Source organism: Bos indicus x Bos taurus, chromosome 2 (genome assembly GCF_003369695.1).
Source record: "Bos indicus x Bos taurus breed Angus x Brahman F1 hybrid chromosome 2, Bos_hybrid_MaternalHap_v2.0, whole genome shotgun sequence".
NCBI classification, from domain to species: Eukaryota; Metazoa; Chordata; class Mammalia; order Artiodactyla; family Bovidae; genus Bos; species Bos indicus x Bos taurus.
Window position 1 is genome coordinate 62,824,980 of NC_040077.1, and position 17,051 is coordinate 62,842,030.

General features: G+C 41.9%; 1 protein-coding gene across 2 annotated transcripts in view; it reads right to left on the reverse strand.

The window, feature by feature from the left end:
* MGAT5 (alpha-1,6-mannosylglycoprotein 6-beta-N-acetylglucosaminyltransferase) overlaps positions 1-17,051 on the reverse strand; it is a 398,458-nt gene that overhangs the window by 122,057 nt on the left and 259,350 nt on the right. For both annotated transcript variants that reach the window (XM_027562025.1, XM_027562023.1), the window contains exon 11: positions 15,868-16,001. In XM_027562025.1, coding sequence (XP_027417826.1) covers positions 15,868-16,001 — 134 coding nt within the window. The remainder of the gene's footprint in view (positions 1-15,867; positions 16,002-17,051) is intronic.

The window sequence follows — 17,051 nt, forward strand, 5'->3', positions numbered from 1 at the left end:
GGAGTGATTATTCCTCTAGAGCCAGACATCCTGGAGTGCAAACCCAAGTGGGCCTTAGGAAGAATATGAACAAAGCTAGTGAAGGTGATGGAATTCCAGCTAAGCTATTTCAAATTCTAAAAGATAATGCTGTGAAAGTGCTGCACTCAATATGCTAGCCAATTTGGAAAACTCAGCAGTGGCACAGGACTGGAAAAGGTCAGTTTTCATTCTAATCCCAAAGAAAGACAATGCCAAAGAATGTTCAAACTACTGCAAACTGCACTCATTTTACATGCTAGCAAAGTAATGCTCAAAATTCTCCAAGCTAGGCTTCAACAGTATGTGAACTGAGAACTTCCAGATGTTCAAGCTGAAATTAGAAAAGGCAGAGGAACCAAAGATCACATTGCCAACATCCGTTGGATCACAGAAAAGGCAAGAGAATTTCAGAAAAACATCTATTTCTGCTTCACGGATTATGCTAAAGCCTCTGACTGTGTGGATCACAACAAACTGTGGAAAATTCTTAATGAGATAGGAATACCACACCACCTTACCTGCCTCAAGAGAAATCTGTATGCAGGTCAAGAAGCAACAGTTAGAACCAGATACGGGACAATGGACTGGCACCAAATTAGGAAAGGAGTACGTCAAGGCTGTATATTGTCACCCTGTTTATTTAACTTATATGCAGAGTACATCATGAGAAATGCCAGGCTGCATGAAGTACAAGTTGGAATGAAGACTGCCAGGAGAAATATCAATAATCTCAGATATACATACAACACCACCCTTAGGCAGAGAGTGAAGAGGAACTAAAGAACCTCTTGATGAAAGTGAAAGAAGACAGTGAAAAAGCTCACTTAAAACTCAACATTCTTTTACAAGTGGTTGACCAGTTTTCCCAGCACCACTTGTTAAAGAGATTGTCTTTAATCCATTGTATATTCTTGCCTCCTTTGTCAAAGATAAGGTGTCCATATGTGCATGGATTTATCTCTGGGCTTTCTATTTTGTTCCATTGATCTATATTTCTGTCTTTGTGCCAGTACCATACTGTCTTGATGACTGTGGCTTTGTAGTAGAGCCTGAAGTCAGGTAGGTTGATTCCTCCAGTTCCATTCTTCTTTCTCAAGATCGCTTTGGCTATTCGAGGTTTTTTGTATTTCCATACAAATTGTGAAATTATTTGTTCTCGCCCTGTGAAGAATACTGTTGGTAGCTTGATAGGGATTGCATTGAATCTATAGATTGCTTTGGGTAGTATACTCATTTTCACTATATCGATTCTTCCGATCCATGAACATGGTATATTTCTCCATCTATTAGTGTCCTCTTTGATTTCTTTCACCAGTGTTTTATAGTTTTCTATATATAGGTCTTTAGTTTCTTTAGGTAGATATATTCCTAGGTATTTTATTCCTTCCGTTGCAATGGTGAATGGAATTGTTTCCTTAATTTCTCTTTCTGTTTTCTCATTATTAGTGTATAGGAATGCAAGGGATTTCTGTGTGTTGATTTTATATCCTGCAACTTTACTATAGTCACTTTCTAACACCATACACAAAAATAAACTCAAAATGGATTAAAGATCTAAACATAAGACCAGAAACTATAAAACTCCTAGAGGAGAACATAGGCAAAACACTCTCCGACATACATCACAGCAGGATCCTCTATGACCCACCTCCCAGAATATCGGAAATAAAAGCAAAAATAAACAAATGGGACCTAATTAACCTTAAAAGCTTCTGCACATCAAAGGAAACTATCAGCAAGGTGAAAAGACAGCCTTCAGAATGGGAGAAAATAATAGCAAATGAAGCAACTGACAAACAACTAATCTCAAAAATATACAAGCAACTCCTACAGCTCAACTCCAGAAAAATAAATGACCCAATCAAAAAATGGGCCAAAGAAGTAAATAGACATTTCTCCAAAGAAGACATACAGATGGCTAACAAACACATGAAAAGATGCTCAACATCACTCATTATCAGAGAAATCCAAATCAAGACCACTATGAGGTACCATTTCACACCAGTCAGAATGGCTGTGATCCAAAAGTCTACAAATAATAAATGTTGGAGAGGGTGTGGAGGAAAGGGAACCCTCTTACACTGTTGGTGGGAATGCAAACTAGTACAGCCACTATGGAGAACAGTGTGGAGATTCCTTAAAAAACTGGAAATAGAACTGCCTTATGATCCAGCAATCCCACTGCTGGGCATACACACTGAGGAAACCAGAAGGGAAAGAGACACGTGCACCCCAATGTTCATCGCAGCACTGTTTATAATAGCCAGGACATGGAAGCAACCTAGATGTCCATCAGCCGATGAATGGATAAGAAAGCTGTGGTACATATACACAATGGAGTATTACTCAGCCATTAAAAAGAATACATTTGAATCAGTTCTAATGAGGTGGATGAAACTGGAGCCTATTATACAGAGTGAAGTAAGCCAGAAGGAAAAACACCAATACAGTATACTAACGCATATATATGGAATTTAGAAAGATGATAACAATAACCCTGTGTACGAGACAGCAAAAGTGACACTGATGTATGGAACAGTCTTATGGATTCTGTGGGAGAGGGAGAGGGTGGGAAGATTTGGGAGAATGGCATTGAAACATGTAAAATATCATGTATGACGAGATGCCAGTCCAGGTTCAATGCACGATACTGGATGCTTGGGGCTAGTGCACTGGGACGACCCAGAGGGATAGTATGGGGAGGGAGGATGGAGGAGGGTTCAGGATGGGGAGCACATGTATACCTGTGATGGATTCATTTTGATATTTGGCAAAACTAATACAATTACGTAAAGTTTAAAAATAAAATAAAAATTAAACAAAAACAAAAACAAAAAAAACTCAACATTGAAAAAACAAAGATCATGGCATCCGGTTCCATCACTTCATGGCAAATAGATGGGGAAACAATTAAAACAGTGACAGACTTAATTTTCTTGGGCTCAAAAATCACTGCAGAGGGTGACTGCAGCCATGAAATTAAAAGATGCTTGCTCCTTGGAAGAAAAGCTATGACCAACCTAGACAGCATATTAAAAAGCAGAGACATTACTTTGCCGACCAAGGTCCATATAGTCAGAGCTGTGGTTTTTCCAGTAGTCATGTAAGGATGTGAGAGTTGGATTATAAAGAAAGCTGAGCACCGAAGAATTGATGCTTTTGAACTGTGGTGTTGGAGAAGAATCTTGAGAGTTCCTTGGACTGCAAGGAGATCTAACCAGTCAATCCTAAAGGAAATCAACCCTGAATATTCATTGGAAGCACTGATGATGACGCCCTAATACTCTGGCCACCTGATTCGAAGAACCGACTCATTAGGAAAGACCCTGATGCTGGGAAAGATTGAAAACAGGAAGAGAAGGGGATGACAGAGGATGAGATGGTTGGGTGGTGTCACTGAATCGAAAGATATGAGTTTGAGCAAGCTCTGGGAGTTGGTGATGGACAGGGAAGCCTGGTGTGCTGCAGTCCATGAGGTTGCAAAGAATCAGATACGACTGAGTGACTAAACTGACGGAACTGAAAGTCAGTTTCAATTCTCAGTGTCACAATTGCCAGTGACAAGCACCAACAAACCCTTGGGACCAAGTCAATTTGACAGAAATTCTAAGACACCCTACCACACTTAGGATTTTTTCCAATTTTTGACTGTCTAGACCAACAAATATTGAACATCACTGCACCCTGGTAATTTCTGCAGTGGATTTCCAAGTAGTCTCCGTATCTCCAGCCTTGGCCCCTTCATTTCTTTCTCAGTGCCCTCTAACTCCAGGTCATGTTCTCTGTTGCCTGACAAGGTATTCTTTGAAACAAGTATGTGACTATGATAGTTTTCTGCTGAAAAGCTTCGCTTCCTTCAGGGGGAAGCAGGGCCCAGCATTCGTATCATTTCAGGTCACCCTTCCGTGGGCACCTCTGCTCCATGACGACCTACTTGGGGCTTTTAATGCCATGTTTTCCCATCTTATTTCCTGCTGGCATATGTCTGCATGTCTATCACTTCTGCTTCCCTTTAAGTCTCAGCTCTCATCACCTCTCAGGTGAAGCGTTCCCTGACTCTCTAAGACTGAGGTAAGTAACTTTCTTCCTAGATCAGGAAGAGTTAGAGTTGTTGTCACACATCACTATTTCTACTTATGGCTATATACTCCTTGAGGACTGAGTCATGTTTTGTGTGTCTCTGACTCTTGGGGGCCCAGAGCATAGTAGGCATTGAGAAAATATTTTTTGTTTGCACGAATGATTAAGCTTGTTGATTAATGATGAATGTTTAATTACCTGGTGTGACTGACTTCATAGGCAGAGCTCCATTATTAGGCAGCAGAGGCCATGCTGCCTGAACCATTTCCAGCAGCACGTTCTTTTGTACACAAGCTCCCAAACCAAAGCCCATTCTTCTCAAGATTCATCATTATCAAAGGTAGCTTACTACCCTATCCTAGAACCTCGCTCAGTCCTGGTATAGTACGGGTGTTCAATGAATATTTATTAAATAGATAAATGACCATATCTTTTTTTAAAAATATAGGTCACAAAGTGTTGGGAAGAAGGGAAACAAATCAGTCATTTGGGCTTTTAAAATTCTAACATCACAAGTTTCAAAATATCCTCATTCATTCAACATTCAGCACATATACTGAGCACTTACTATAGACCAGGCAACAGCTTAGGAGTTAAAGATGGACCAGTGAACAGCATAAGCATGGATGAAGCTCCCCTCATTGAAGAGAAAGAAAGTAAATAAGTAAACAGAGTAATCCAGTGAAATACATAAAAATAAACACAACTCATTTGGTGAGCAGTATTGAACTCTAGTTAATGATGTCATGCTGCAATATCTAAAGGTTAAGTATTCTTTTATGCAAAAAATAAAAACAAAGTTGGATTGATGGATGGGGAGAAGATAAACACATGGATGCACAGGTCATGGAACAAATAAAGCAAACTGTTACCTGCAGAGTCCAGGCTGTGGGATTCTATTGTACCTTTCTCCCCACCCCCCTCCACTTTCCAAATATTTCACAAATTTCATAACAAAACAGGGAAGAATATTGGCTGCACGGCATTCACAATGTTGATGCTGATTCTGATGATGAAACTGACATGACAGAAAAAACTCCACCAAAAAAATAAAGTTACATCACACAAGAAGCAATCTGATTTTAAAAACTGTACATAGTGATGTGATGCTTCAAATTTCACCAAAACTGATGTTTTTTCCCCAAATGGTAGTGATGCTAGGCTCTTTGAGAGATAGGAGGCTGGATATAGGCTGGGGAAACTATTATGTTCAGTTGAGTTGAAAAGGATGAGCATCTGAACTGTTGACAGAAGGCACACCAGAGTAAATTTTTCAAGTGTCAAAAAGCAATTTAGGAGGGAATGGACCCCTTAGAAGAACATCATTCCTGAAGGCTGAGACTCAGACTGAAGGAACTGCAAGGCTGATCCTATTACTCACTGGTCTGCACAGAAGTAAAAGGCAAGAGCCCTCCTGATCCAAGTTAAAGGCCAAAAAGGCCGTCTGAATCACAAATAGCTCCTCTGCTTGTCAGCCTCTAAAAATAAAGTCGTACATGGAAGCAATGCATCCTTGGCTGAAGCCAGCATGTTCGTCATTTGTATGAAATGAAACTAGCTTGTTTCTAAAATTCCTGTTTTGTAAGGCAAAAGTTTTGGTCTACAAGCCACTATTCTGACTCAGCTGCAAGCCCCAAGTCCCTGGAGAAACTGAGTTAGAATGTCAGCGACAACAGTCATCAGTAAGACTTCAACAACTCTTGAAAACCTAACCGTGTGAATAAATTCTGTGGGAAGACAAGGGAGAGTAACCTGAGGTCACTAGCTTCAAGAAGCTTCTGTACTCTCAGATTTTTTTTTCTTAATGTAAGTATTGTAGAATTACAATGTTGTGTGAATTTCTGCTGTATAGCCAAGTGATTCTCATCCCATCTCAATGAGGTGAGGTTGAGATGGTTGGATGGCATCACCCACACGATAGACATGAGTTTGAGTGGGCTCCGGGAGTTGGTGATGGACAGGGAGGCCTGGCTTGCTGCAGTCCATGGAGTCGCAAAGAGTTGGACATGACTGAGTGACTGAACTGAACTGAGCCAAGTGATTCAGTTACGTATATATACATATATATTCTTTTTCATATTCTTTTCCATTATGGTTATTAATATCCTGTAATGGTTATTACAGGATATTAAATATAGTTCCCTGTGCTATATAGTGTAATCTTAAGATTTGTATATTGTACCTTCTTTATTTTTCCCTACATTGTTGCATGGTCTAAAAACAGAACAGACATGATCATTCAATTTAATTAAATCAGTAAGTATTTTCTGAATGCCTACTATGTGCCAGATAGTCTTTAAAGTGTTGGAGTCTCAGCGATGAAAAAAAACAGACAAAACTCGTACCAACACTATTAGAATCCGGCAGAGGAAGAGAAAATTAACAGAAGTCTGTGAAGTATAAATGCTGCATGGTAAAGCAATTAGAGGAAAAGAAAGCAGGGAAGGGGTGTAAGAAGTTGCAGAGAAAAGAGTTGCATTTCAAAAAGGGGAAGGGGGTCAGGATTAATCTCATTGAAGTGACATTTGAGCCACAGACCCAATTAAAGGGAACAATGTTCGGAAGATGGAGCAATCAATGCAAAGGTCCTAGAGTAGGAGTGTGTCTGGCCCACCTAAAAAACAATAGGGATGCTAGAGAGAAGTGAGTAAGAGAACATGGAGTAAGAAATGACGCCCGGGGAGTAGCGGGGCCAGACCCCTTCAGGCCTTGAGGCTACTGGGGTGACTCATTTTCCCCTCCAGCGAGAGGCTACATCACTGTGGAAATAGGAGGGTCAGGATGTGACTGACATTTTAATTAACTCCATTCTGTGGTTGTGTCTATCTGTTCTTTATTCAGTAATTCAACACACGTTGATCACCTATGATGCTGCTTCAGATGTGGAAGACTCAGCAGTGATGATGCTCGTGGAGACCACAAGGTGCGACCCGGGCTGGCACGTGGGAGTGGGGAGGACACGGGGCAGGAGAGTGTGGCTCAGGGCGGGAAGGCTTTCCGGAAGACAGCACCTCCCCGGAGGGTGCGCAGGGTGCGGGGGAGGCACAGGGCTCCCAGACAAAGGAACAGCGCATGCAATGGCCTGCTGTTGTCCTGAGGGACACCTAAAAGCCGAGAAGAGGCAGGACGACATCAAAGAGGCCAGCGGGGCTGAGGTAGGATAGCAAAAGGAAACGGGGTGGAGGTGAAACCGGGAGGCGATAATGCCTCTAGAGCCCCTCCACTCTGTTCCTCACTCAACTATCACAGCTTCCAAATTTCCACATGTGCCAACAAACACTGAACATCCCCCAGGCTGGACTACATGACACGAGCAGCCAGAAGGCAAATTCTCAAAAATCACTTAAGTAAAAATAAACTAATGTAAACAAGACTTTGCCTCAACTGGAAATATTCTAGGACAGTGATATGAACAGTGAGGTTGCTAAACAGACTAATAAATGTTACTGAAACTTTTCAATGACAGGAGATAAATACACACCTGAGATGCAATTTGCCTGAAACCAGGAATGAGGACTCTGGTAATTTCTGCTATTGCTACCTTCAGCCATAGTCTCCACAACGAGAGAGGAAGATAATGCAATTAGATGAAGATGTTTTATCACTGCTCATGTTTTCACATAAGCCAGAAGAAGCTGTGAATGAGGGCATCACGCAGATAACCAGAACACTATCCAAATACGGGAGAATTCCAGATGCAAGACACCAACTTCAGGGTTTTATTTTCTCTTGTAAATGGTATAGGTATTTGATTTTTCTGTGTGGGCAGATTTCTTTCATTCCTTTACTGGGGTATAATGCACCTTGTTTGGGACTGAGAAAAACAAGAGCATGCCTTCAGGAGCTTAGTAAAAGCAGTATAGACAGCAGATTAAAGGCTATTGACTGAAATAATGCCTAAATATAGGGTCAAGTCCCTAGCAAGTCCATAAAAAGCAACTATTAATTCTCAACAAGAAATAGCAAAAGTATCCCCACATAAATCAAAGTCTACTTGGCAGACTACACAAAACAGTCCTGGAAACACTAGTTTAAAAACTAGAACCTTGAGGATTCATATATACGGATTCATGGATTCATATATATGTATGGCTGAGTCCCTTTGCTGTTCACCTGAAGCTGTCACAACATTGTTAACTGGCTATACCCCAATACAAAATAAAGAGTTAAAAAAAAAAAGTAGAACCGTGAAGACTTCCCTGGCGGTCTAGTGGTTGAGACTCCATGCTTCCACTTACAGGAGGCATGGGTTCAGTTCCTGGTTTGGGAACTAAGATCCCACATGCCAAGAGGCATGGCCAAAGAAAAAGTACAACCTTGAAAAAAACTTTTGATGTATTAAGTGGAAAATTAATGGGGAAAAAAAAGGAGACACAAAATTATAGTATGCATGTTACAATGCTGTAAAAATGTACCTCTGAAAAAAGATAATAATGCTTATATTAGGGTATGTGAACCTTCTTCCAAGGGGAGGCTTTCCCTGTTTTTGTGATAGGGTTATTATTATTACTATTATTTTATTTGATTAGAAATATGGAGGGAATCATACTTCAAGAGAAAAAATAAAATCCTGCTATTGGGGTGATCTAAAGGAGGCAAAGGTGGTGAGAATCATAGGGGCACCTTCAGAGAGCAGCAGGCTGTTGGGTGAGCCCAGGTTCAGAAGAAGGGCAGTGGTGGGGGAGAGAAGACGGAGGGTTTGAGAGCTATGCTATGGACTTTGAATCCAACCCCAAGGGCAAGGGGAAGGCGCTATGTCTGAAAGGAGGAACAGCCTGATCCAAGCTGAGCTTTTCCGAGCTGGCTCTGGGGCAGGAAAAGGGTCTCAGAGTCCAGTTCAGAAGCCACACTCAAAGCCATACTAGTGTATGGACAAGAGGGAAAAGCAGGAACAAGAGGCCTGCCCTGAGGGAGTAGGGACCATACTTCTCAGCTCAGCTTCCTGGGGGAAAAAAACCATCATTCAAAGATCTAATTAAATGTCCTTACTATTCTCTGACCATCTGGTTTGCCCTATAGAAGCTGCGTAGGAAGGTGCTGGGAATAGTCTATGCTCATAAAAATGCTCAAATGCAAACAGAATACACGAAGATAGTTCTCTGAAATTCTGAGATTTGGGGCAAAACAGTAAAGAAAAGCCAGCCTTTCCAACTTGTAGAAACTCTATCAACTTGGTGAGGAAATGAGCTAGAGGAGAAATATAAGCAGCCTCAAAGTGAGGTGTGCTCTCTGAATCTTCAACAGCATCTATCTGGCCAGGAGCATCTGTCTCACTTCTCTACTCCTAAAGATGCTTCAGCAATGGTGGGTGTGTTTTACTCTCTCCTTATCCTCCTGCTGGGCCCTTTCTAACCAGCCTTTCCCACCCTCCCCCTGCCCTCCATACCTGCCAAACACCCAAGGCAGCTGGAGTTGATGACAATGATTTTACAAGTACAACATTATTTCTGTGGTCTCCAAACTTCTCCCTGTGCAACCATCCCATCAGGAGAGAACAATCTAAATGCATCCAGTGTATGCGCACACTTTTCAGCAGCTTAGTTCGTGTCCAACTGTCTGTGACCCCATAGACTGCAGCATACTAGGCTTCCCTGCACTTCACCACCTCCCAGAGTTTGCTTAAACTCCTTTTTATTGAGTCGGTGAGCCATTCAACCATCTCATCCTCTGTCACCCCCTTCTCCTCCTGCCCTCAATCTTTCCCAGCATCAAGGTCTTTTCCAATGAGTTGGCTCTTTGCATCAGGTGGCCAAAGTATTGGGGCTTCAGCATCAGTCTTTCCAATGAATATTCAGGGTTGATTTACTTCAGTTATGTAAAGATTACTATCAGCCCATCTTTTAAGTACTAGTAAATGTTTCACTTTTTTTTTAATTGACAAGACATAGGTAAACTTTTGACACTTTTATCTTCTATTCAAAGGAATGGTTCCCCGCACCCCACCCCCTCCGCTTCAGGTTGTGAGAACAGCCACATATACCCAAAGGGTGGGGGATGGAAGGTTCTGTGGGAACAACTGGGTTAGACTGGATCTGGCCCCTTTGTCATGTGGGAAGGGAAGGACCCTCTCTGAGGGGTGCAGCCAAATTCTCTGTGGGCATGCTCTGGAGGTAGGGTGGAGCAAGGAGGCACTGCTTTTTTTCCACAAGTTCTCCAACCTCGGGCACATCCTCAACAAGATCAAGGTCCCCAACTGCTTCATTTCCTTGTTTCCCCCATTCAAGACTGCCTCTGCCATAAGGATGTTTTCCATCAACCTGTTCACTGATGGATTTTGCCATCACTGATAATCCCTGCCTTGCTCCACTGTCTTATTAAGAGTTGTAAGATATTGATATTCTAATTTTTCATTCCTTTTGCATTTATTAGCTGTGATTTCTCCATAATTAACAATGTTCTCTCATCAACTATTTGATTATCTTCAAATACAACTTGTCCTAGGAAAGCAGGATCAAAACTGGATTCTTTCCCTTTATTTTTCAGAGTCATGAAGAGGGTGTCCTAGCCTAAAGGTGATCAATTGATTTTGTGGGTTTTTCTTGCTTGGGCTATCATTCTGGACTCATGGATTATTTTATGTTGGTTTGATTCCCTCCACTGCAGTCATTATTCTTTTTTTTTTTTAATTTATTTGGCTGTGCCAGGTCTTAGCTGCAGCATGCAGGGTTTTTAGTCACAGCATATGGGGTCTAGTTCCCTGACCAGAGATTGAACCTAGGCCCCCTGCACTGGGAGCCCGGAGTCTTAGCTACTGGACCACAGGGAAGTCCTTTTTATTCTTTTTGATGCCCAAACTACCTCATCTTTGGCTCCTATGTCCTTCTGACTCCACCCCAGGGGTCTTTCTTAGTCTCCTTGCTTCCAGATTAAAGATGTCACATTTTTAATGTTTGCCGCCCTAGGCCTAAAATCACCTATTTATCTTAGAAAGAGGTTTCTTCAGTGGGAAAGGTACTTAGGAAGCCCCAAACAAGTGTTAAGGATACTCATTGCCACCTGATCGTCTTTACTTTTGATCCTTTTCAAAGTACAGAGTTAGGAAACATTTACTTTTTAAAGAGAAAATATAAGTTCACATTGATATTTCCTATTCAAGCCAAATATTATACAGTCTTAACTTCTTTAAGCACTCCCTCTTCCTATCCACTGCAAATTCTGGTTCCCACAGTATACCTGGAATAGTTTCAAATAATAATAAATATTCCCCACTACAAATGTACGGTCCAAAGATTGTGTTTTAAAGTCAGTTGAAATAACTATTTTATCTGTGTGAGAGATTAATACCAACCTCACATATCACTAGGTGTGTTTCATGTTTTTTAATCTCTTCAATCTTTAGTGAATTCTTATTTCTTTTTAAATAAAACATTTATATGGTTCTAAAGTCAAAATAAAGTACATTAAGAGACATCTAGCACAGAGAACTATATTCAATATTCTGGATAAATCATAACAGGAAACACTATAAAAAAGAATATATAGATATGTGTTACTGAATCACTTTGCTGTACAGCAGAAATTAACACAACATTGCAAATCAACTATACTTCAGTTTAAAGTAAAAAAAAAAAAAAGACATCTATTTTCTATCCCTGTCCCTTCAAACCCTCCTCCAGGGGTAATCATTTTTATTAGCTTGTTTTTTAGTCTTCCATTGTTTCTTTTGAAAACACAAGCACATTCACATACATCGGCATACATACATTTTCCTCCTGCTGCATACCCTTCTTGCATAGAAGGGAGGGACTCCACACACTGCCCTGAACTTTGGCTTTTATCGCTTAATATAGACTAGACATCTCCCTTCAGACAGTGTAATCTTCCCTCAGTCTTTCTGCACAGTTACACACGTTTCACTCTATCAATGGACAATATGATTCACTCAGTTCTCTAATAGGAACCTCTGGGTTATTTCCAGTCTTTCCTTAGTACAAACAGCGTCACAATACATGGCCTTGTATGCATGCCATGTATGATCTTTGTTCACTTGTCTTTGGGGTGGATTCCTAGATATGATCTGCTCAGTCAAAGGAAAGACGCCTAGAAGCTGTGCTAGACGGTGACAGATGCCCTGGCACGGGGCAGTGGCAGCCGGGCTGCATTCCCAGTGCTCTCCTGAAGTCTCACCTGAGGAAGAGCTGCATGAGCAAACTTTCAGCTTCTTGCCAATTTGATATGTGGGACACGGGATCTTGGTGCAATTTTAAAATGTACTTCTCTTATTATGCATGAGGTTAACATGTTTCATGTATTTGGAGCAATACGTTTCTTTTTTTCGCTGGACTGCTTTTGACCATTTGCCTATTGGATTGTGGAACATTTTTGTCTCAATTCTTAGTAGCTCTTTATACATCAGTGATATTAACCCTCTGTAACAGAATATGCTATGGTATTATTTTTTTGATATTGTTGTTTTGGGCATACAGGTCTTTTTTTTTTTTTTTTAAGGCACTCAAATGTATAGGCTTTGCCCCCGAGTCCTGCTGAATTCTGAGTCACTTAGAAAACTATCTCCTTCCCAGGTTAACAAGAACTGATCTATTTTTTCTATCTTTAGTTATATTTTAAGCAGTGAATGGATTTCAATTCAACCAACACTTTCAAATCCTCCATTCATAGAAAATAAAATAGGTTTCTCAGGACTCTGAATCCCAGCATTCTAAATGAGAACTTACTTTCTGGAAAAGCCTCCTATGTTTATGCCCCAGATGTAGGGAAACACCATCCCATGGAGGGTATAAATATACCATGTCATTTAAGCAGTTCTGGCCATTTTGCACAACCTGGCTAAACATTGTATTTATGTGAATTAACAGACGAGTCACCCCATTCTGGCTCCTCGAAGTTGCACAGCCATGTCTCCCCATGCTGCCGGCCACCTGTCACCCACCACCCCTATATTAGTTTTCCCCCTGAATTCTGCCCCAGGAACAGACTATGACAGCAGGATGACAGTGCTCCAGAAGCAGTGATAGTAATGTTCATGATGCATACAGAACACTTTGACACGCCTCTCTGAGCTAAAATGAACATTCAAACCTGAGCAGATTTCCCCACCTGCCACAGCCCTCAATTCGTTTTCCTTCCCACACTTCACACCCAAGGAGCAGTCCAGTGTATTTGTTCTTGTACTTAGTGAACCCAACAAAAGGTCACCTTTAGGTGGTGTTCGTGAGGGGAACGGGTCAGCACACGGGGAAAAGGTAAGGAGAGGGGGGTTGTGGGTCTTAACAAGGGAAACAGATTAGCTTTCAGACAGTAATTCTAGGATGGAAAGCTCTGGATTAAAATTACTCCAAGAATTTACGAAAACAGAAATCTGCACTCTGAGTGTACAAATGAACTGTTTAACTTGGGGGAATGGTCATTTCCAGAATAGGCATTCACCTCATCAAGGGGAATTATGTACAAAAAAGATCTTCATGACCCAGATAATCACGACGGTGTGATCACTCACCTAGACCCAGATATCTTGGAATGTGAAGTCAAGTGGGCCTTAGAAAGCACCACTACGAACAAAGCTAGTGGAGGTAATGGAATTCCAGTTGAGCTATTTCAAATCCTGGAAGATAATGCTGTGAAAGTGCTGCACTCAATATGCCAGTAAATTTGGAAATTTCAGCAGTGCCCACAGGACTGGAAAAAGTCAGTTTTCATTCCAATCCCAAAGAAAGGCAATGCCAAAGAATGCTCAAACTATCGCACAATTGCACTCATCTCACACGCTAGTAAAGTAATGCTCAAAATTCTCCAAGCCAGGCTTCAGCAATACATGAACCGTGAACTTCCTGATGTTCAAGCTGGTTTTAGAAAAGGCAGAGGAACGAGAGGCCAAATTGCCAACATCTGCTGGATCATTGAAAAAGCAAGAGAGTTGCAGAAAAACATCTATTTCTATTTTATTGACTATGCCAAAGCCTTTGACTGTGTGGATCACAATAAACTGTGGAAAATTCTTCAAGAGATGGGAATCCCAGACCACCTGACCTGCCTCTTGAGAAACCTGTATGCAGGTCAGGAAGCAACAGTTAGAACTGGACATGGAACAACAGACTGGTTCCAAATAGGAAAAGGAGTACATCAAGGCTGCATATTGTCACCCTGCTTATTTAACTTCTATGCAGAGTACATCATGAGAAACGCTGGGCTGGAGGAAGCACAAGCTGGAATCAAGACTGCTGGGAGAAATATCAATAACCCCAGATATGCAGATGACACCACCATTATGGCAGAAAATGAAGAAGAACTAAAGAGCCTCTTGATGAAATTGAAAGAGGAAAGTGAAAAAGTTGGCTTAAAGCTCAACATTCAGAAAACTAAGATCACGGCATCCGGTCCCATCACTTCATGGCAAATAGATGGGGAAACAGTGAAAACAGTGGCTGACTATATTTTTTTGGGCTCCAAAATCACTGCACATGGTGATCGCAGCCATGAAATTAAAAGACGCTTACTTCTTGGAAGGAAAGTTATGACCAACCTAGACAGTATATTTAAAAGTAGAGACATTACTTTGCCAACAAAGGTCCCTCTGGTCAAGGTTATGGTTTTTCCTGTGGTCATGTATGGATGTGAGAGTTGGACTGTGAAGAAAGCTGAGCACCGAAGAATTGATGCTTTTGAACTGTGGTGTTGGAGAAGACGCTTGAGAGTCCCTTGGACTGCAAGGAGATCCAACCAGTCCATTCTGAAGGAGATCAGTCCTGGGTGTTCATTGGTAGGACTGATGTTGAAGCTGGAACTCCAATACTTTGGCCACCTGATGCAAAGAGCTGACTCATTTGAAAAGACCCTGATGCTGGGAAAGATTGAGGGCAGGAGGAGAAGGGGACGACAGAGGATGAGATGGTTGGATGGCATCACTGACTCAATGGACATGGGTTTGGGTGGACTCCAGGAGTTGGTGATGGACAGGGAGGCCTGGCGTGCTGCGGTTCATGGGGTTGCAAAGAGTTGGACACGACTGAGCAACTGAACTGAAACAAAAAATTTATCTCTGGCATGAATACTATCAGACTTGGCATTTGGCTTCACAGTCCTCAACTAATTGTAAATGAAATCAAACTGCAGGCAGGTAGACTGATGGCAGCAGCGAGAAATGGTCAGTGTGGGAAAGAAACACAAAAAAAAACGCTGAGAGGCTACAGCTGGGGCCAGTGAGTTCATCATCTTTTAGTCTGTCCATTACATCACTTTGCAAAATAATCACTGGTATTGGCAACAAGACACCACATGAGCAAGAGAGCGTAAGATTTCATCCTGAGCCCCGGGTTTAAGAAGTCAGTAAGGTATGTGACAGCTTTTTAAATCATTCCATCTTGAAAAGGCTGGCTTTTTCTTTATAAAGTTTGATACCTAAAATAATGAAGGTTCAATTACAGTATTTGGAAAAGTGTACAGACATGGAAGATCTCATTCCTCTTGAATCATCAAGTGGACCCTAAACAGGGTCTGTTTGGCAGAAAGCATGTTTAGTGTCTGCCAATCAAAGACCACCGACAGTCTTTCCCAGGTGGTTTTCAGTCATACTTTAATATTGAACATGTTTCTCCAGAACATTTCCAAGGCTTTTCACAAAATGTTCACAGAGCCTTTCAATTCTAGTTTAAAAAAATCCAATTATTCTCAAGTAAAAGGTTCCAGAGCACACATTTCTACAGCTAAAGACCCCAGGAATCACAAATGCAAACGCATGGTAGCCTCATTTCTTCTCCCATTCGTCTCTGATGGGAGTCTGGAAAGCAGAGCTGAGACACAACTACTCACGGAACATGGTGTAAAACTGCTGTGGGTTCAGATTCCACTTGCCCCAGGGCGTCTTGTGGCCTTTCAACTGGGCATAGTTGGCATGGTTGAACTCTGGCTCTGTGCCGAACGAGTCCAGAATTCGGAGCATGCACCTGAAAGATAGACGATGCCATGAGTAAAATAACAACCTTGACCCCAAAGTCAAAAGACCAAAAGCTCTACCCTCTCTCTCAGGAACTACCAAAGATGGACAAATCCTCTAAGTAAGAAATGCCACTGGGCAGGAATCGAGAGGTCTTACACTGGCCTGTCTACTAAACATCCCCAGGTGTGACTTTCGAGCCAGAGCCGATGTCCATACAATCTGCTTTGGACAAGTTGACTAATCACAGAAGATGCTCAAATACCAGTGAAATAAAAAGTTCCCTAAAGCTAGAACTGTAGAAGGCCATGGTCACTGCTGCGCCCCAAGCCAGGGCTGAGCATACAGTGTTGACTATTAATGAACAACTGTGGAAAAAGAAAAGAATTAACATTTTTAGAGGCTACTATGGTATGAATGCTTATCTCCATCCCCCACAACCAGCCCCCCATCCCCCCTCAACCCCACCCCAGCAATTCATAGACTGAAATCCTAAGGAAATGGTATTAGGAGGTGGGGCTTTGGGGAAGTGATAAGCTCATGAGGGTTGGAGAAGTAAATGGCAACCCACTCCAGTACTCTTGCCTGGAAAATCCCATGGACTGAGGAGCCTGGTGGGCTACAGTCCATGGGGTTGCTAAGAGTTGGCATGACTGAGCGACTTCACTTTCACTTTTCACTTCCATGCACTGGAGAAGGAAATGGCAACTCATTCCAGTATTCTTGCCTGGAGAGTCCCAGAGATGGAGGAGCCTGGTGGGCTGCCATCTCTGGGTCCCACAGAGTAGGACACGAGTGAAGCAACTTAGCAGCAGCAGCAGAAGTGATTCCACAGAACTCCAGTGCCCCTTCCACAGTATGAAGATACAATATGAAGTCTGCCACCTCACCTGACCATGCTGGCATCCTGATCTCAGACTTTCAGTCTCCCCAGTATGTGAGCAATACACATTTACTATTTATAAGTCACCCAGGATTTGGTACAGCAGCCCAGGCACACTGAGACAGAGGTCTTATTCTGCTCAGAGCACAAAGCTTGCTCTTTTTCAACAATTATTCA